The sequence below is a fragment of the Chiloscyllium plagiosum genome, chromosome 5 (assembly GCF_004010195.1).
Source record: "Chiloscyllium plagiosum isolate BGI_BamShark_2017 chromosome 5, ASM401019v2, whole genome shotgun sequence".
Taxonomy (NCBI): Eukaryota; Metazoa; Chordata; class Chondrichthyes; order Orectolobiformes; family Hemiscylliidae; genus Chiloscyllium; species Chiloscyllium plagiosum.
The window spans coordinates 63335427-63356691 of record NC_057714.1 but is presented as its reverse complement, the minus strand read 5'-3'; the positions used below and the strand labels follow the sequence as shown (position 1 = coordinate 63356691).

Genomic DNA, 21265 nt, shown 5'->3' with positions numbered 1-21265 from the left:
TGTGGACTTGTTGGGCCGAAGGGCCTGTTTCCACACTGTAAGTAATCTAATCTAATCTAACTATTCAAAACCTTTCAGCCAAATCTCCTTTCTGGCCCTGCCAATTTCATTGGTGCCAATGTGTATTGCAACTACAGGATCCCTTCCCTTCTCCCCTCCAAGTTCTTCTCCAGTCGTGAGGACATGTCCTTAACCCCGGCATCAAACAGGCAGCTTTCAGGATTCCTGCTCACAGCTGCAGAAAGTGATATCTATCACCCTAATAATACGGTCCCCTACCATAACTACATTCGTATTTCCTCATTCTACTTGAATGGTCCCTCTTCTCTCCCTTTCCTCTCATTCTAGAGAGTATACTTCTTGCATAAACCTTGATTAAAGCATCTCCATCTCCCTTTGCACTGAACTCAGCCACAATAAAATAAACATCAGATGGAGGTGAGTGTGGATGGGGCTCACTGGAGCTGTCAGGTTGGCCCCAGCAGGATGATGGAGTGCCCAAAATGAGGGCAGGAGGGAGGATGCTAGGTTTTCTTGGGTAATTTCATTTTCAGTTACTCGGATGCGGGCATCACTAGCTTGACCAGCATTTATTGCTAATCCTTAACTGCCCTCCTGAAGGTGTTATAGAGTCATATAGCACAGAAACAGGCTCTTTGATCCAATGCAACTATGCCGACCAGGTTTCCTAAACTGACCTCGTCCTATTTCCCTGCATTTGGCCCATATGCTTCTAAACCTTCCCTAACCATGTACCTGTCCAAATGTTGTTTAAATGTTGTAATTGTACTCACCTTCACCACTTCCACTGGCAGCTCATTGAATATACAGTACGCAGCACCCTCTGCACAAAACTATGCGGAATCTCAGTTGGGTATGGGCTCTTAATTAGTCCAACTCATCTTTACATAATAATATAAAATAAAGCATGTTTCTCAACATTAATGAGTCAACTTATTTGACTTAAACAAAATAATCTTCTAGAAGAAAGTGAGGACTGCAGATGCTGGAGAGTCAGTCGAAAAATATGACGACGGAAAATCATAGGGAGTCAGGCAGCATCCAAGGAGCAGGAGAGCTGACATTTTGGGCAAAAACACTTCACCAGGCCGTTCCTTAGTCAGGATGTGGGAAAGAAGTTAAATCAGGAGATACAAAAGGCATGTAAGAAAGACATGAAGGTAAAGGGGCCAGTAACCATAATGAGAGAATCGATCTTGTAGTTTAAGGGGGAGAAGCTTGTTGAGATGTTGTTATATTACAACTGAGTAAAAGTAACCCCTAAGACCTGAGGAAGGAGCTGGCCAGAGCTGATTGGATGAGAAGTCAAGCAGAGAAATCGGTGGAGCAGCAATGGCAGGAGTTTCTGGGAATAATTCGGGAGGCACAGCAGAAATTCACCCCAAAGAAACAAAAGCATACTAAGGACAGCATTCAAGTAAAAGAAAAAGCATAACATGTGGTGAAGATTAGTGGGAAGTTAGAGGATTGGGAAGCCTTTAAAAACCAGCAGAAAATAATTGAAATAATAAGCAAGGATAGGATGAAATATGAGAGTAAGCTAGCTATATAAGAAGATTGCAAGAGTTTTCTTTGGTGTTATATGAAAGAAACGAGAGACACAAGAGTGGACATTGGACTGCTAGAAACTTTGGCTAGAGAAGTAGTCATGAGGCACAAAGAAATGGTGAAGGAACGCGATAGATATTTTGCATCAGTTTTCACAGTGGTAGATACCAGCAGCATACCAAAACTTCAAGAGAGTCAGGGGCAGCAATGAATGCAGTGGCCAGCATTAAGGAGAAGATGCTGGAGAAGCTAAAAGGTCTGAAAGTGGATATATCACCTGGACCAGATGGACTGCACCCCAGAGTTCTGAAGGAGATAGCTGACAAGATTATGGAGATATTGGTAGTGATCTTTCAGAAATCATTGGAGTCAGGGTGGGGTCTCAGGAAGGATTGGAAAATGACTAATGCTATCCACTGTTTAAGAAGGAAGGGAGGCAGAAGCCAGGAAATTAACCTAACCTCAGTCATTGGTAAGATTTTACATTATTAATGATGAGATTACAGAGTACCTGGAAGTACTTAGTAAAATAGAACTGATTCAGCACGGCTTTGGGAGGTCATGCCTGACAGCTATGTTATAATTCTTCAAGGAGGCAAGTGTGCAAGTTAGACAAGACAAAAGAGAGCCAGTGGACATGATCCGTTTGGATTTCTAGAAGGCCTTTAACAAGGAGTCACACAGGAGGCTGCTAAACAAGTTAAGAGGGCAAGGTACTGGCATGGATAAAGAATTAGCTGACTGGCAGAAGACAGTGAGTGAGGATAAAGGGATCTTTCTCAGGATTAGTGGAGTTCCACAGGGGTCAGTGTTGGGACCACAACTGTTCACATTAAAAATTAACGATCTCAATGAAGGAATTGCGGGCACAGTTGCTAATTTTGCAGATAACAGAAAGATTAGTTGGGGAACAGGCAGTGTTGAGGAAATGGGGAGGCTGCAGAAGGATTGGTACAGGCTAGGAGAGTGGGCAAAAAAGTGGCAGATGGAAAACATTGTGGGAAAGTGTGATGTTATGCACTTTGATAAGAAGAATAAAGGTTTACACAATTTTCTAAATATGAAAGGTTTTGGAAATCTGAAGCACAGAAGGACGTGGGAGTGATAGTTTAGGATTCTCATAAGTTAACATGCAGGTCCAGGCAGCAGATATGAAGACAAATGCACTGTTAGCTTTCTTTCCAGGACTGCTAGAATACAAGAGCTTGGCTGTGCTGATGAGACTGTATAAGGCTCTAGTCAGACCGCATTTGGAATATTATTAGCAGTTTTGGGTCCTGTATCTAAAGAAGAATGTCCAAGCATTGGAGGTGTTCCAAAGGAAGTTTTTGAGAGTGATCCAGGGGATGAAGGCTTGACATATGAGGAGCAGATGAGAACTCTGGGTCTGTTTGGAGTTTAGAAGAATGAGGGGGGATCTCATTGAAATTTGCACAATACTGAGAGGCTGGTTAGGGTGGACATGGACAAGATATTTCCAATAGTAGGAGAGATCACCACCCGAGGGCACAGGCTCAGGGTGAAGGAACAACCCTTCAAAACCAAGATGAGAAGAACTTTCTTCAGCCAGAGAGTGTGAACTTGTTGAACTCGTTGCCACAGAAGGCTGTGAAGGCCAAATGATTGAGTATATTGAAGACAGAGAAATAGGTTCTTGATTAGTGAGAGGATCAAGAGTTACAGGGAGAAAAGAGGAGATTGGGTTTGAGAAACATATCAGCCATGATGGATCAGTGGAGCAGACTCACTGGGCCAAATGGCCTAATTCAGCTCGTATTTGGTCAGTGCTGATATAAAGCAATAGTTATGTTCTCGTTTGATCTCGTGTTATAAGAAAATTACACAATAGCTGCGCCTTTTAAACTAATGGGGCTGGAATTGCTTTATAACCAATACAAGTAAGGAAAGTTCACATTTTACAAATAACTCAATCGCATTAAAGCCAATTTGGGTTGAAGCAACATGCTTTATAGCAGAACCGACTGTATCTTATGGTCTTTTTCTCTGTAAATATGCCCATTGATCCCACAATGTAATCCCCTTACTGAGGCCAAGAATAGGTACAATATGCTTTGGTCTTGGAAACCTTCAGGGAAGATTCCTTCTTACATTCTTGGATCAGTTTCTCAATCACTTCAAATTCTTTTGCAGCATAGTTACTTGACAAGAATTTTTAGCTTAAAGTTTATTTTGTCACTAAACACAGAAGTCAGTTTGCACACAGCCAAGTTACACTGTTGTAAATGAAATGATGACAAGTTAATCAATACAAGGTTGCACATTATTTTGTATTATTGCAAACAAAATTGTATGTCCTTTAAAGTCAGAGATATATACAGCACAGAAACCAGCCCTTCGGTCCAACGTGTCCGTGCTGACCAGATATCCTATATAAATTTAGCCCTATTTGCCAGCATTTGGCCCGTATACTCTGAACCCTTCCTATTCATATACCCATCCAGGGTCTTTTAAATGTTGTAATTGTACCAACCTCCACCACTTCCTTTGGCAGCTCATTCATTCACGCACCACCCTCTGCGTGAAAAAGTCCCTTAGGTTCCTTTTATATCTTTTCCCTCTCACCTTAAACCTATGCCCTCTAGTTTTGGATGCCCCGACCCCAGGGAAAAGACCTTGCCTATTTACCCTATCCATGCCCTTAATGATTTTATACACTTCTATAGGGTTACTGACACTCCTAAAGCTCAAATCCTCCAACCCTGGCAACATCTTCATAAATCGTTTCTAAACTCTTTCAAATTTCACAACATCCTTCTATAGGAGGGAGACCTATATCTAATCCTGCATGCAGAATTAAAAAGTGGCCAAACCAATGAATTGTATAGCCGTAACATGACCTCCCTACTCCTATTCTCAATGCATTGACCAATAAAGGCAAATATATCAACACTGCCTTCACTATCCTATCTAACCACAACTCCACTTTCACAACCACTGTTTAAGAAAGGTGGTATGGAAAATCCATGGAACTATAGACCAGTGAACCTGACATCGGTGGTGGGCAAGTTGTTGGAGGGAATCCTGAGGCACATGTATTTAGAAAGGCAAAGGTTGATTAGGGAAAGTCAACATGGCTTAGTGAGAAAAAGATTTCCCATGCACAAACTTGATTTGAGTTTTTTGAAGAAGTAACCAAGAGAATTGATAAGGGCAGAGCGGTGAACATGATCTACATGGACTTCAGTAAGGCATTTGACAAGGTTTCTCATGGTAGACTGGTTAACAAGGTTGGATCACATGGAATACAGGGAGAACCGGCTATTTGGATACAGAACTGGCCTGAGGATAAAAGATAGAGGGTGGTGGTGGAGGGTTGCTTTTCAGACTGGAGGCCTGTGACCAGTGGACTGCTATAATGATCGATGCTGGTTCTACTGCTTTTTGCTATTTATATCAATAATTTGGATGTGAACATAGGAGATATAGTTAGTAAGTTAAAGGTTACAAAGTTCATGGGGCCAAATTGGATATCTCCGATAAAAGGTAGTTTAGTGAAAGGGAAGTCATATTTGACCAAACTATTGAAGTTATTTGAGGAGATTAGATTACATTACATTTCATTACAGTGTGGAAACAGGCCCTTCGGCCCAACAAGTCCACACCGACCCACCAAAGCGCAACCCACCTACATTTACCCCTTACCTAACACTACAGGCAATTTAGCATGGCCAATTCACCTGACCTGCACAGCTTTGGACTGTGGGAGGAAACCGGAGCACCCGGAGGAAACCCATGCAGACACAGGGAGAACATGCAAACTCCACACAGTCAGTCGCCTGAGGCGGGAAATGAACCCGGGTCTCTGGCGCTGTGAGGCAGCAGTGCTAACCACTGTGCCACCGTGCTGCCCACAAGATAACTCATGCTTGGGCAAAAGGAAACGAAAGATAGGGGATAAAGCAGGATCAGAGGACTGAGCTGGATGGTCAAAGATGATCACATTGAATGCCGCCATAGGCTCAAAGGACCAAATGGCCTACTCCTCCTATTTTCTATGATTCTATGTGGATAAAGGGAAGCCGGTATTGTACTTAAATTTCCAGAAGGCATTTAATAAAGTGTCCATATCAAGGTTATTACAGAAAATAAATCTCATTGTTTAGGGGGTAGCATGTTGACAATAGTAGAAGATTGGCTGGCTAACAGAGGATGGTCATTCAGGTTGGAAGATATACAGAATGATGTAACAGCAGGATCAGTATTGGAACTTCAACTGTTTGCAATTTATGTACATACCTTCTGCCCTTTCATCTAAGGTATTATTTGCTAATGACACAAAGGTAGGTAAGAAAGTAAATTATGAAAACCAGTTAAGGTCAAAATTGTAATTTTAGTGAGTGGGAAAAACTGTGACAAATGGAGTGTAATGTGGGAAAATGTGAAATTGTCCTTTTTGGCAGGAAGAATAAAGAAATAGCACATTTGCAATTTTTCACCATTCAGCAAAGCTCTGAGGTGCAGAGGAATTCAGGCGTAAATGAGAGAAGGTTAGTATAAGTACAGCAAGTAATTACGAAAGCTTAAAAAAAGTTCTTACTTAACTGAGGGGAATTGAATGCAAAAACAGGGAACAAATGCTTCAGTTTTACAGGGCATCAGAGAGACTGAATCTGGAGTGCTCAGTATTTAGGCAGGATGTAAATGCATTGAAAGCAGCTCAGAGAAGAGTGACCAGTCTAATACCGGAAATGAGTAGGTTGTCTTATAGGAAAAATTGGAGAGGCTAGGCTTACTCTGCTGGGATTTAGAAGAGTAAAAGGCAAGTTGAATGAAACATATTAAGGTCCTGAGGAACAAAATCAGAAAATGCTGGAAAATTTCAGCAGGTCAGGCAGCATCTGTGGGGAGAAATCAGAGTTAAAGTTTCAGGTTGAGTGACTCTTCTTCAGAGCGATGATAGCTCAGAAAATGTCAGTTTGCAAAAGGTGGGGTGGTGAGAGGGGGTAAAGAGTAAACAATGGGTAAGGACTAGAGCCCAAAGAGAGTGGACAGACAAAGGAGTGGATAACGATCTGGCTAGGAGAGTGAATAGCTATTAATGGTGACTGTTAGTGGTTAACTGTGGCTGACATAGCAAACTATGTGATAACAAACCCTGACGTATGGGGGTTGGAGTATATACATGAGAGAGTTCAAGCCCTAAAGGTATTGAACTTGATATTGAGTCCAGAAGACTGCAGGTTCCCAAGGTGCTGAGTTTTGCTGGAGTACTGCAGCAACCTGAGACAGAGATGTTAGCCAGACAATAGGATGGTGTATTAAAGGGCAGAGGGAGGTCCTGACGAGTCTTTGCAAGATAGATGTGAAGAAGATGTTTTCTCTTACAATCTAGAACTAGGGAGTCACTGTTTAAAAATAACAAGTTGCCCATTTAAAACCAGAGATGAGGCAAATAATTTTTTTCTTACAGATTTAATACAAGAAATAGGAACAGGAATAGGCCACTTGGCCCCTCGAGCCTGTTCTGCAATTCAACGGGATCATGGCTGACCCAATGGCATTCTTCACATCCACTTTCATGCATTTCCTCTTGATCTTTCCCTACTGATCAAAAATCGATTTATCTCAACCTTAAATATACACAAGGATTCTGTCCCCACAGTTCTCCGTAACGTGGAGTTCCAAAGACCATCAACCCTCTAAGAGAAGAAATTCCTTCACGTCTCAGTCTTGAATTGGTACCCCTTTATTCTGAGACTGTGCCTTGACTGTCCCATGAGGGGAAGCATCCTCTCATTATTTATCCTGTCAAGGCCCTTAAGAATCCTGTATGTTTCAATGAGATTATCTCTCATTCTTCTTAACTCCAATGAGTAGATTAGATTAGATTAGATTACTTACAGTGTGGAAACAGGCCCTTCGGCCCCACAAGTCCACACCGCCCCGCTGAAGCGCAACCCACCCATACCCCTACACATCTACCCCTTACCTAACACTACGGGCAATTTAGCATGACCAATTCACCTGACCCTCAGACACGGGGAGAACGTGCAAACTCCACACAGTCAGTCGCCTGAGTCGGGAATTGAACCCGGGTCTCTGGCGCTGTGAGGCAGCAGTGCTAACCACTGTGCCACCGTGCCACCCACAAGATAACACATGCTTGGGCAAAAGGAAACGAAAGATAGGGGATAAAGCAGGATCAGAGGACTGAGCTAGAGTCCAAACCTGTTCAGCCAATGCTCATAAGACAATCTCTGCAGACTGGGGAATCATCGAGTGTTTCCTGAAAAGTGATAGAATCAAAGTTCTTGGATACCTTTAAGCCAGTGATAGATTCTTGTTAAGAAAGGTGCAGAAAAGGTAGTGAGGATAAGTGATAATGCAGATTTGATATTACAGTTGTAAATCTTTGATTTTATTGAGTGGCAGAGGGGCTGAATGACCTACTCCTTCTCCTTGGTCATATGTTTCACACTTGGGCTGAATCTTCCATTGTCCATTTAGACAATGTCCTTTCACTCAACTTCCTGGGCATAATTAAATGAACTTTCAACATTGAGATACCCTCTGAAGATTCCTGGCATCTAACCCTTCACAATCTTTGTTTCTTCAAAATAAGAATCCATCTTCAGCAGCATTCTGTTTATTGGTTAAGTTTCAACTTGGGCCCCCGTCCCTCTCAGCAGCCAGGGTTCATGCACTCGTCTTTGACTTGATTTCACGGGAGGTCCCAGCCGCCACTTCAAACTACTCCATTTTATCTGGAATTAAAGGAGACTGTTTAAAACAAAACATTTTCTCAATTTTAACTTTTCTTACTGCCTGCAATAAGTGCTCTGCTTATACGTTCTGCAATGCAAGAAGTATTTTTTGAATATCTGGAACGCTTCATCGACAGTGGCCATTATTTGTTAATTGCCCATTCAGGAAATTCCATGTCACTGAATTAGAACATGAACAAAGTTTAAAGTTTCTTTTAGTTGCATTAGAAATTTTGGACTGAATGATCATACAGCATATCCATATTGATGTTCATTTTGAGCACTTCAAGAGACATTGTGTTCAAACAAAATTGTGTTTGAACAAATCAACATTTAGTAATACAATATTTGAGCTGAAGAAAAATATATTTTTTTAAATGTTTTTGTCTTACACTCATCAAGATATTCGCAAGAAATACCAGTGTAAAAAGCAACAATCTTTTGTATTCTGAGAAAAATATTTATTGGTTAGAAAGTGTACTTTGGTAGAGGTGTTCTATAGGCCATGCACTGGATAGATGATGACTGACAATTAACAGCTAAGACTGTTTAAATTTAAACTAGAAAGTTTGCCTCTGACTAGTCAACATATTGCTTTGAGGAGCGAACCAGCAAATGGCTATAACCTGCTTTGAGTTCAAATGGGTACAATGTGTGCACATGTCCATGCTGTCAGCTGAGAATGGGTCTCAATGTTATTCACAACAGGCACAATACTAAAAGTACCTAACCAGTCTATGCTTACAAAACTCAAAACATGGTACCTGCCATTAAATGTAATTGGACAACACTTGCTAAATAATCCCAATGATAAGCAATTTAAGATTGTCAGTCAAGTTCTCAGTGTGGTTCAGTTGCACATACTAGTAGCTACATGTACTAATATACAAACTACTGAATGAATATTTAACTTTTCAAGTGCTGTGACTGTATGTTTTAAAAAAGGAATAGCATTTCTTGTCCTCATCACCCAACTAATAAAAATGATTAAAAATGATATTTTTATTACTTTCCATTGCAGTTACACCTGCAAAAAAGTTAATTTTTTAATATCTATAAAAACATCAATCATAAGCAGACCCTGTAGGTTAAGGCATTGAAGGTAAATGGGCTGTGATTGATTTTTGTCATGATTTTGTGCAGAGAAAATTTGAGATCCTTACAGATGAACTCCATTTTTCCTCTGATGTCAGCAGCTTTCAGTTTAGATTTAAAGTGCTGCCCTATGGTGTTTGGCTGATCAGGTTCAGCCAGGGCAAATGCTTGTCAAGCCGCTTGGGAGAAATACTGTCACCCATTTATAGAACATAGAACAATACAGCACAGAACAGGCCCTTCGGCACACGATGTTGTGCCGAACTTCTAACCTAGATTAAGTACCCATCCATGTACCTATCCAAATGCCGCTTAAAGGTCGCCAATGATTCCGACTCCACCACTCCCACGGGCAGCGCATTCCATGCCCTCACCACTCTCTGGGTAAAGAACCCACCCCTGACATCTCCCCTATACCTTCCACCCTTCACCTTAAATTTATGTCCCCTTGTAACACTCTGTTGTACCCGGGGAAAAAGTTTCTGACTGTCTACTCTATCTATTCCTCTGATCATCTTATAAACCTCTATCAAGTCACCCCTCATCCTTCGCCGTTCCAACGAGAAAAGGCCGAGAACTCTCAACCTATCCTCGTACGACTTCCTCTCCATTCCAGGCAACATCCTGGTAAATCTTCTCTGCACCCTCTCCAAAGCTTCCACATCTTATCTATTTATGGTCTGTCTGACTCTGGAAAACAATTTATTTTACATTATACTTGTGATTACATGAATTCCACTCTCAAACTGGTCAGAACATGGTCATAGCAAGCTGGGGAGTTCTCATTCCAGGACCATTATTTACAGTGTTCAGATAAAATATTTGGTCAAACACTCTCCTCAGCTGGGATCCATTGCCCAAAGTGATACAGTTTAACAGCTCAGTCTGCAACTATCTGAAGAAACATTGTCTGAGGAATTCAAGAGTTGGACCCCTCGCTGTTGTTTCAACTAATTGTAGGGTAATCTAACATAATGTAACTGTTTGGCCACTTTTTAGAAATGTTGTTTAGGTAACTTAAAAAGAGTCCGGTAGAATGCACATGATGCTATGTCAGCAATTATGAATCAGACATTTTCACATACTAAAGGATATAGACAATAAATGTAAGGAATCTAGATTTTAGAAATGGAATCTTATCTATTTTGCACATTGAAGCATAATGAAAATCTGTCAAATGCCACTTCTACATTTTAATTATGAAAAAAAACTGTTGAAGTCAGTAGCTAGTAGTTAAAAGAATTTTGTCTCAGTCTGAGATATGCTGTCAGGAATAACAATACTTTCCACAGAAGAAACCCTTAATGTTCCATAATTTGAATTGTAATGAAATTGAATATACATTTCATTTGGAAATTATGAAATGGTGAGTCCATACCTTGGAATATTCACTGTTATGAATCATTCAGATATATTTATAAAATATGTTTATTACATGTTTTCCATCATTTGTGTAAACAATCGGGGAAATGAAATGAATAAATATCACAGTATTGTACTGGTGCAGAACTGGACAAAAAGACCTTTGAAGCACACATCATGAATCTCTGGTAATTTTTGTTCTTTTAAACTATTTGTTGTAGGTCATGGTGCCACTCATGTTAGTTCCTCGCCGAGTACTGAAAGTTTGCCTACTGCAAAAGATAACACAGCTTCACCTCCCTTTTCCACTGCAAAAAAGGATTCATTCTTTAATACAATCTCTCGTTCACGGTCGCACAGCAAATCGATGGGTGGACGAAAAGACGTGGTGAGTTCTTTCAGTAATGACTCATGTCAAAAGGTGGAATTTTCACATTTTAAGTGAATGCCAAAGAAACGGTAAGACTATTGAACCATAAGCTTTTGAAGTTCATCTTCATGTTATTTAAATGTATATTTTAGGGAATTTTCTAGGCCTTTGCTGGATTATATCATCATCATAGAATGACATGCCATTTGTCTTTTAATAATGTTGGCCTACACTCATCAATATTCTTGATTGAGCACTTGAAAAAAAGCTCTAATATAAAGAGATGAAAAAGTAAGCCCTTCAATCTAATTCCTTTGAATATGGCCTGTATCAATCATACTTTCATGTGAATTGCAACCGTCCTCCTCAGCAGTAATTGATCCATTTGTAAAATTAAACAGATGAAATCCTTAGTTTCTTTTGACGTCATTTGGGATTGGTCTCATAAATCAAGGTTTTAGTTTCTATTTTGTCACTAAGAAAATTTCCTCCATATGTTTATTGTTAAATTTGCACTTCCAAAACTAAAAGTAATGAGAGGCACTCACTACTCTTAGAATTGTAGCTGGGAATTGAAGATTGAAGCATTCCAAAATAAAATCTAACTTGTCTACCCTGCTGGTTGAAGTCGCATGTGGCCCAAAGTAAGATGGTTGTGGCTGGTGGAGGTCAGTCGTCTGACCTCCAGGACATCGCTGCAGTGATTCCTCAGGATAGTATTCCAGCCCCAACCTCTTCAGCTGCTTCATCAGTGACCTTCCTTCTGTCATTAAGATCGGAAATGGGGATGTCTGCTGATGGTTGTATAATGTTCAGCACAATTTGTAACTCCCCAGATACTGAAGCAGTCTATGTACAAATGCAGAAAGACTTAGACAATATTTAGGCTTGGACTGATAGGTGACAAATGACATTCACGCCATACAAATACAGCCTGTTCTGATATCAGGCAATAGTTCTGTTCCTGTGTGATCCCACATTATAAGAAAATCATGTAATAGCACCATTTAAACCAGTGAGACTGGAATTGCATTATAGCCCCAGTATAGGTAAGGAAAGTTCATGTTCAACAAATAATGGCCTAACTTCTTCAATCGTATTATAGCCAATTCACATTCCAGAAACATGCATTATAATAGAACCGACTATACCTGGTAATGTCCAATGTAAAGGAATCTAATTATCTCCCCTTGATATTCAGTGGTATTGCTGTCACTGCATTCCCCCACTTTCAGCATCCTGATGGTAAGCAGTGACCAGAAACTGAACTGGACTGGCCATAGAAATACAATGACAACAAAAGCAAGTCAGAGGCTAGGAATCCGATGGTGAGTAAATCGCCTCCTGATTCCCCAAAGGCTGTCCACTATCTAAAAGCATGCATAATTGCAGCTTCAACAGCACTCTAGATGCATCATCAGAAGTAGTAACAGTGTGCACCATCTACAAGATCCACTGCACAAAATTCATTAAGGCTACTTGGACAGCACATTTCAAACCCACAATGACTTGCAGATAGAAGGGCAATAGCAGCAGATAATAGGAACAATATTCTTCCATGTTCCCCTTCAAACCACTCACCATCCTGAATTGGAATTATATGTCTGTTCCTACAGTGTTACTGGATTAAAATCCCATAATTTCCTCCCGAACAGCATGTTGGGTCTGTCGACATTCAACAAATAGCAGCATTTCAAGAACGCAGATCTCTACAACCTTCACCAGAACAGTTAGTGACAGGTCATAAATGCTTGCACTACCACCAATGCCCCACATCACATGAATGAGTTTTAAAAAAGGAAATGATTGTAAGTTTTAGAATTGAAGAAATGAAGAGAAAATTGAACAAACTAAATAGTGTGCGTTGCTAACAGAGTATGTGAGCAAATAATAGAGATGTATTTGAGGGAGGCTAGCTATATATATGAGAAAGGAAGGAATAGAAGAAATTAGGTTGACTAAAATTAAGTAGGAGCGATGGAACAGGGTCTGAGTAGAGAATATCCATAGGCATTTCTTGGGTCAAGTAGCCTGTTTCTGTGCTTTTTTACTGATGAGAATAATAGTTGAATTTTAACTTTTGCTGTTCAATCATTTTTTCTCTGATCAAGTGAATCTTTATCCTCCACTCAATTGTAAAATTCATACACTTGCCTCCTTTACAGCCATCTGTGGAATTTTTCAACTACTGTTCTTTTTTATCCTTTAATTAGCAAATAACTTTTTAATTTATAGATAGAGAGAATCTATGACAAATTGTGAGAGTGTTAAGAATCAGACGGCACAGGTTTGAGGGGATTGAACAGGAGGCACAGTGAGGAAAATGTTTTTTCAGCAACTAGTATGAATATGGAATGCATTGCCTGACATTTTGTTGGAGGAAAATTCAAGCATGACTTTTAAAGGGGAATTAGAAACGTACCTACCTCAGCCTTGAATAAATGTAAGATATAGCCTGCAGTAAAGAATTCCACAATCCTCCTCATCTCAGTTTTAAATGGGTGACTCCCTGCTCTGAGATTATGCCTTCTGGATTTAAACCTATCCAAAAGGAGAAACAGCCATTCCACATCTATCCTTTCAAACCCCATAAAAATCTTATTTGTTTCAATAAGATCTCCCCTCATTCTTGTAAACACCCCTGAGTACAGGCCCAAACTACTCAACCTCTTTTCATGATTTGATCAGGCACAGATAACATGGCCCAAATGGCCACCACTGTGTTGTCATCATTGTCAGCAATTATTCCCGAACCAATACGGGAAATTCTGTGTCACGAGTCATGTGTTCTTTGGTTCCTTGTGTGGTTGATGAGCCTGATCCTAGAGCTGCATCGCTTACCACACATTTGGCAGGTTTTTCCAGGAGGTGGAATTGATCTTTTGCCTTGAGATTGTGAGCGTTTCTTTCTCCTGTTCCTTTTCCTCTTGCCACTGGGTATTAGATTAGATTAGATTACTTACAGTGTGGAAACAGGCCTTTCGGCCCAACAAGTCCACACCGACCCACTGAAGCGCAACCCACCCAGACCCATTCCCCTACTTTTACCCCTTCACTAACACTACGGGCAATTTAGCATGGCCAATTCACCTAACCTGCACATTTTTGGATTGTGGGAGGAAACCGGAGCACCCGGAGGAAATCCACGCAGACACGGGAAGAATGTGCAAACTCCACACAGTCGCCTGAGGCGAAAATTGAACCCGGGTCTCTGGTGCTGTGAGGCAGCAGTGCTAACAACTGTGCCACTGTGCTGCCCATCAATCTCTCAAATGGTATCTGAATCCACAACCTTCTGGCTCAGAGGGGAGAGTCCTAATTACGAAATACCAGCTAATACTGAGAAAAGCAAATGGTCTAATTAAAGGACATATTTCTGGGGTTGGGGCTTATCACGCAGTGAGGAAGGAATTCTCAAAGAATTGTGTCCCTTCATACAGGCGTTACCTCCAGTTCGATTTCTTCTGGGAAAGAGACTGCTATGCATATCTCTGTTTTGCATTTCTTGAGGTAAGCCTTCAGGGAGTCTTTGAAATGCTTCCTTGGCCCTCCTGTCACTTAACTATCTTCCTTGAGTCGGAACTCAAGTATCCTAAGCATTTGGTCAGTCCAGCCAATTGGTTTAGAATGATCATGGCCTCAATGCTGGTAATGTTAGTTGCTTCAAGAAGGCAGATTTTAGTCCTCCCGGCTGATGCTGAGAATCTGTCTCAAATGGCATTGATGGTACTTCTTGAGGCCCTTGAGATGGGGCTCAATGTGTAGTCCAGGGTTTAGATAGACGCCTATTTTAACGTGAGCATGCTGTTTCACAGAAAGTTAATCCATTCAGTGGAAAGGGAACCTTTATGAAGGGGGTCTCCCTACTGCTGCCACCTGCATTCACTGTCACAGCTGTTGATATCACACAAATATCTTTCGATAGTTATAATAATTATATGATTCAGTACAAAAGTAAACTTTTTACTTTGTAAAATAAAAACTGAACATTTAAAATTTGATCTATATTTGTGACTAAAAAATAGCAACTTCTTTCATAGATTTGTTAGCCTTTTTCACATGTTGATGTTTTTGCTAAACAGGAAGTAAAAGCAGATCTTTTTACATAAGGCTTGATTGATTATTATACCCTAACATGAATATTTGCTTCTTGCATGATCTAATAAACCTAAGCCTCGTTATGTATTCCTTACTTCACCATTAAGAAAACTATCTGACCTAATGTCAATGAACATTTGTCAAGTAATTTTGTTTAACATAATGGGATTATTAATTATTCTGTATAAAAGCAAAAATTCTAAAAAGGACCCAACAATTCAAGCAGCGTCGGTGGTGTGAGGATTTCTGCCATCATTCTCCATTTCTGTCACCTCCAGCAGAATACCATGATCATACACATCTTCTCTTGTGTCCCTTATCTGCATTCCTCAGAAGCTGTTCCGTCTGTGACACCCTGGAGTACTCCTCCATCACAAACACCTCTTCACCAATTTCCCTCTTGTATCCCATTGCACCTTCCCATGATCTCACAAAAGCTGGAACACTCACCCTTCTACCTCCTTCCTATTCATTGTCCAGGGCCCCAAACTCACCTTCCAAGTGAAGCAGCCAATTAATTGTACTTTTTTTTCAATCTCTTTTACTACATTCAGTGTTCACAATATAGTCGTCTCAATGTTGGTGAGATAAAGTGCAGATTAGGTGGCCTCTTTGCAAATCACTTCCCTTCCCCTCTGTCTATAAGCATAAGATTGAACCCAATCTTCCAGTTACTTATTATTTCAGGACACCCTCTTGTTGTCATCATGAAGTCTCTTTGCTAGGCCTGCTGTAGTGTTCCAGCAAAGCCCAACACAAGCTGGAGGAACAAAACCTAATTTTATACTAGGCACTTTACACCTTCCAGGAGTAAACATTCAAATATTTAAGTCCTCAAACACTGTCCTCCATTTTGATCACAGCCTTTCTCTGTACCTCCAGCCCCTCTGTTAGCAAAGTGTCATGTTTGGCAGTTCTGATTTCTTCAACGGTGACCTATTTTCTGTTGTTAATACATACAAAGAGCACCTGTCTCTATCTTTTTCTCTCCCAGCTGTACTATCATAGAATTCCTACAGGTGTGGAAGTAGGCTATTTGACCCATCAAGTCCACACCAACCCTCTGAAGAGCATGCCGCATTGACCCAACCCCCACACTCAACACCATTCCCCCGCCTTTTGCCTTTTTACCCTGTATTTCCCATGGATAATTCAACTTTCCTGCACATCTTTGGACTGTGGGAGGAAACAGGAGCACCCAGAGGAAACCCACACAGACACAGGGAGAATATACAAACTTCATACAGATAGCCCAGGGTCGAATCGAACCCAAGTTCCTGGCACTGCTGAGGCAGCTATGCTAACCACTGAGCCGTCATGCCACCCATTAGCATTGTCTTTTGCTTTGGACACCCTATAAACTATGTCATAGACCAGTTATTGACTTATAGCTGAAAAAGTATATCACAACATGGTCTTTATTATTCATAAAATACTAAAAGACATGCAGTGACTCTAGAAAATATTTAGCTAACTCTTATTTTCCCCTTGAACACAGCTCTTTGTTTGTACTATTTGTTCATTATAATACTAGGTTTCACTTTCAGCATGATTAAGGGTTACTATGAAAGCTTGGAACAGGCTATTTACTTGATCAGGTATGCTAATTGAGCTGTGGGTAGCTGACTGCTATGATGGATGTATTCAGTTGATTAATATTTTAGACCTGGAACCAGATTTTGTTTTCCTCATTCAGCTGTTATCTTTTGCGCAATGTAGAAGTCTATGATTATAGTTGAAATTCTTTATTTATTGGATGAGACTACTTGTTGATTGTAATTATCTCTTTGACTTGTCAGGAAGATAGGGCACAGAGTAGATGTAAAGTCAAGAGCAAGGTCTTGTCATATACCGAAGGAATGTTAAGACAGTCCAATAGGTGGAGAAGATATGGACAGGATAAGATATACAGATGGTCTAGAAAACTGAATTGTCTATTTTAGTGCAAGGAGCTTGACTGTTGAGGTGGATGAACTGTGAGCATTGATTAGCACATAGGAAAACGATCTTGTTACAGTCACTGAGACATGGTTAAAGGAAGGACAGCTTAGCAGTCCAGGGTATATAAGATTCAGGGATAAGGGAAGGAAGTAAGAGAGGTGGAGGCATTGCATGATTGATAAAGGAAACCATCACTTCAGTAATGAGGGAGGATGCATCAGAAAGTCTTCAAATGAGGTCATGTGGGTAGACCTTAGATTGCTTTGCTGGGATTATACTGAGGCCTCCCAACAGTCAGAGGAAGATAAAGGAGTCGATATGTAGGCAACTCAGAGAAATGTGTGAGAAACAGCATTATAGTTGTAGGGGTTTTCAACTTCATGAACGTTAACTGTGATTGCCTTAGTGTGAATGGGATGGAATCTTTAAGTGAATCCAGGAGAGATTTTACTGCCAGTACGAGCGATGGGGCAATGCTAGACCTAATCCTGGGGAAAGAAGCCAGTCGAGTGCTTGAAGTTTCAGTGGGTAAATCTTTTGCATAGTGACCATAACTCTGTCAATCAAAGTGTTTATGGAAAGGGATAAGGATAGTGCAGAAATTACATTTCTGAATTGGAGGAAGGCAGATTTGAAAGTTATTAGACAGAATCTGGCAAACAGACTGGGAGCAGCTATTTGCAGGAAGACTACATTTAGAGTCTTTTAAAAGTAGTACAGTGAGAATTCAGGGCAAGCATGTTCCTCTAATAGTAAAGAGCAAGTGCAGCAAGTCCAGGAAACGCTGCATGTCAAGGAATATCAAGAGTTTGATCAAGAAGCAAGCATATGTCAGGTACAGCACATGTCAGGTGCCGTGAGCAAGTCCAGGAAACGCTGCATGTCAAGGAATATCAAGAGTTTGATCAAGAAGCAAGCATATGTCAGGTACAGCACATTAAAAACAGGGGAGGCCATTCAAATATTTAGAAAGCGTAAGAGGTTGCTTAAAAAGGAAATTAGGAGAGTAAAGATGGGCGTGAAATGTCTTTGGCAGATAGAATCAAGGAAAACCCCAAGGCTTTTTATAAGTATGTTAAGTGTAAGATTATCAGGGAAAGAGTGGGACTTAATCAAGACAAAAGGAGCAACCTGTGTGTAGAGCCAATGGACATGGATGAGGTCTTAAATGAATTATTTTCGCTTGTATTCACAGAGGATTGTAGCCAGGGATATCAGGATGGTGAGGTTCTAGAACATTCTAAAATTAATAAGGAGGGGTATTAAATGTTTTAGGGGGTGTACAGGTGCATAAATTCCCAGGGGTTGATGAGATATATCCCAGACTGCCATGGAAGGCAAGGGAGGAGATTGTTAGGATTCTGGCAAAGATATTTAACATTTCGCTGGCGAAAAGGTGAAGTGCCAGATGACTAGAGGATAGCTAATGTGGTTCCTTTGTTCATGCAGGGCAGCAGGGATAAGCCACATAATTACAGACAATTAGTCTGATGTCATTGGTTGGGAAATTATTGGAACAAATTCTGAAGACAGGATTAATCAACACTTGAAAAACTAGGGATTGGTAAGCATGCATTTATTAAAGGGAGGTCTTGTCTGACAAGTTTAATTGATATTTTTTGAAAAGGTGACTGAATAGATAACTGTAGTGGAGTGGATGTAGTTTACATGCACTTCAGTAAGGCTTTTGTTCAGGTCTCATAGGAAAGGCTGGTCCAAGAGGTAAGAGCCCATATAAGATTGAAGGCAAGTTGGCAAACTGGATCCAAAATGGCTTACAAATAGACGGCAAAGGGTGATGGTGGAGGGTTGTTTTTGTAATTGGAGGCTCGGGGCCAGCAGTGTAGCAAAAAGAGTGGTGCTGGGAACCTAGCAGTTTATTATTCACAATAACGACTTAGATGTGCATGTCAGAGGTTCAATTAGTAGGTTGGTAGATGGTTTGGAGAGGTGTTGATGATTAGGAGGATGGTCTCAGGCTATAATCTGATATCGATCAGCTGGTGAATTGGGCAGAGCAATGGCAGATGGATTTTAATCCTGATAAGTGCAAGGTCTAATTTCGGGAGGACTAATAAGGGAAGGATAAGCACAATGAATGGTAGCTACCGATGGAGTACTGAGAAACTAAAGGATGTTAGTGTACAAGTCCATAGATCTCTGAAGGTGCAATGCATGCCTTTATTAGTCAGAGAGTGGAATGTAGGATCAAGGAAGTCTTGTTGCAGCTTTACAAAAGATTGGTTAGGGCACAGATGGAATATTGTGTGTATTTCTTGGCCACCACATTATCAGAAGGATGTGGTTGCCCTGAGATCTGCAAAACTGACAGCATAGACAGAGTACATTGTGAGAATGTCTTCCTCATGGCAGGTGTGTCTAAGACCAGAGAGCATAAGTTTACGGTGAGGAGCAGTTGGCTGAGAGGAAATCTGAGAAAAAAGACTTGACCGAGACAGTGGTGGATATATGGAACATGCTGCCTGAGAAGGTGGTGGAGGCAATTACTTTCGCAACATTTAAAAAGCATCTGGATGAGTACTGAAAGTCCCAGGCATAGTAGGACCTAGTGTAGTTTGGCATTTGTTGATTGACATAGACATTTTTGCAAGGTTTGTGAAAACATAGACATGTTGGGCCAAAGGGTCTGTTCTCTGTTCTGTGTCGCTGTGACTCTTTGGTATTCTGCACCAATTCCACAGTGCTTCTGGGGACTTGCAACTTTTGGGGCTTGTTCTAATAAATCTGTATACTTTTGAAATTTGATTATGTCTTTTCCTCAGCAGTTTTATTATAATCCTACTGTAATTGATTTTCCGCTCCAAGCTCATTGGGCTAGCTGAAGGTTTGAAGTGATTAATTAATAAACCTCTCGGCAAATCATTTGTTTCCATTAGTCAACAAAGTAATGTGATGTGCATTACTTTTGGTAAATAGTGTTTACATACCAGAATGTTTTAGACATTATACAACTATGTTAATATTATATTCTAAATGAATGCACAATAAAATTTGTCTCCTAATCCATTTTATGTAATTTTAATATTGTCTTATGAACATCAGGCAAGAAAAGTTGAAATGAAATATGCATCATTTTCTTTTTGCCAGTATGTTCCTGTTCCAATTGAAGGGTATCAAGCTGTCTATGTTTCTGGTATCTTTTCAAAAACACAACTTTTGAGATCCATGACAAGATGGTCTTTGGATCTCATCAAAGTAAAGGAGTTCATTGTTTGTATCCATATTCATTGTCCATCTTTAAATTTATTTTTATGTATCTATTGTACAGAAGGTGATGAGCAATCCCACAATTGCAGTGGAAAACCACCTAACATCATTATAATCCTGAAGTAAGACAGGAGTTTTTGAATGCCACCATAGAGTCATAGAGATGTACAGCATGAAAACAGACCCTTTGGTCCAACCCGTCCATGCCAACCAGATATCCCAATCTAATCTAGTCCCACCTGCCAGTGCCCGGTCCATATCCCTCCAAACCCTTCCTTTTCATATACCCATGCAAATGCCTCTTAAAAGTTCCAATTGTACCAGCCTCCACCAAATCCTCTGGTAGCTCATTTCATGCTCGCACCACCCTCTGCGTGAAAAAGTTGCCCCTTAGGTCTCTTTTATATCTTTCCCCTCTCACCCTAAACCTATACCCTCTAGTTCTGGACTCCCCGACCCCAGGGAAAAGACTTTGTCCAAAGACTGATGACAGCAGAATGGCAGGGGTTGGCTATTTGGACTTTTGCCTTTGACAAGGTTCCACGAGCTCAAATCCTCCAACCCTGGCAACATCCTTGTAAATCTTTTCTGAACCCTTTCAAGTTTCACAACATCTTTCTGATGTGAAGGAGACCAGAATTGCCCGGAATATTCCAACAGTGGCCTAACCAATGTCCTGTACAGCCGCAACTCAATACTCTGACCAATAAAGGAAAGCATACCAAATGCCGCCTTCACTATCCTATTTACCTGACTCCACTTTCAAGGAGCTATGAACCTGCACTCCAAGGTCTCTTTGTTCAGCAACACTCCCTAGGACCTTACCGTTAAGTGTATAAATCCTGCTAAGATTTGCTTTCCCAAAATGCAGCACCTC

At 40.6% G+C, this 21265-nt stretch overlaps 1 protein-coding gene across 18 annotated transcripts in view; it reads left to right on the top strand.

Moving 5' to 3' along the window:
- Positions 1 to 21265, top strand: part of tbc1d5 (TBC1 domain family, member 5) — a 519702-nt gene that overhangs the window by 434005 nt on the left and 64432 nt on the right. For all 18 annotated transcript variants that reach the window (XM_043690204.1, XM_043690195.1, XM_043690203.1 and 15 more), the window contains one exon: positions 10973 to 11139. In XM_043690204.1, the coding sequence (XP_043546139.1) occupies positions 10973 to 11139 (167 nt within the window). The remainder of the gene's footprint in view (positions 1 to 10972; positions 11140 to 21265) is intronic.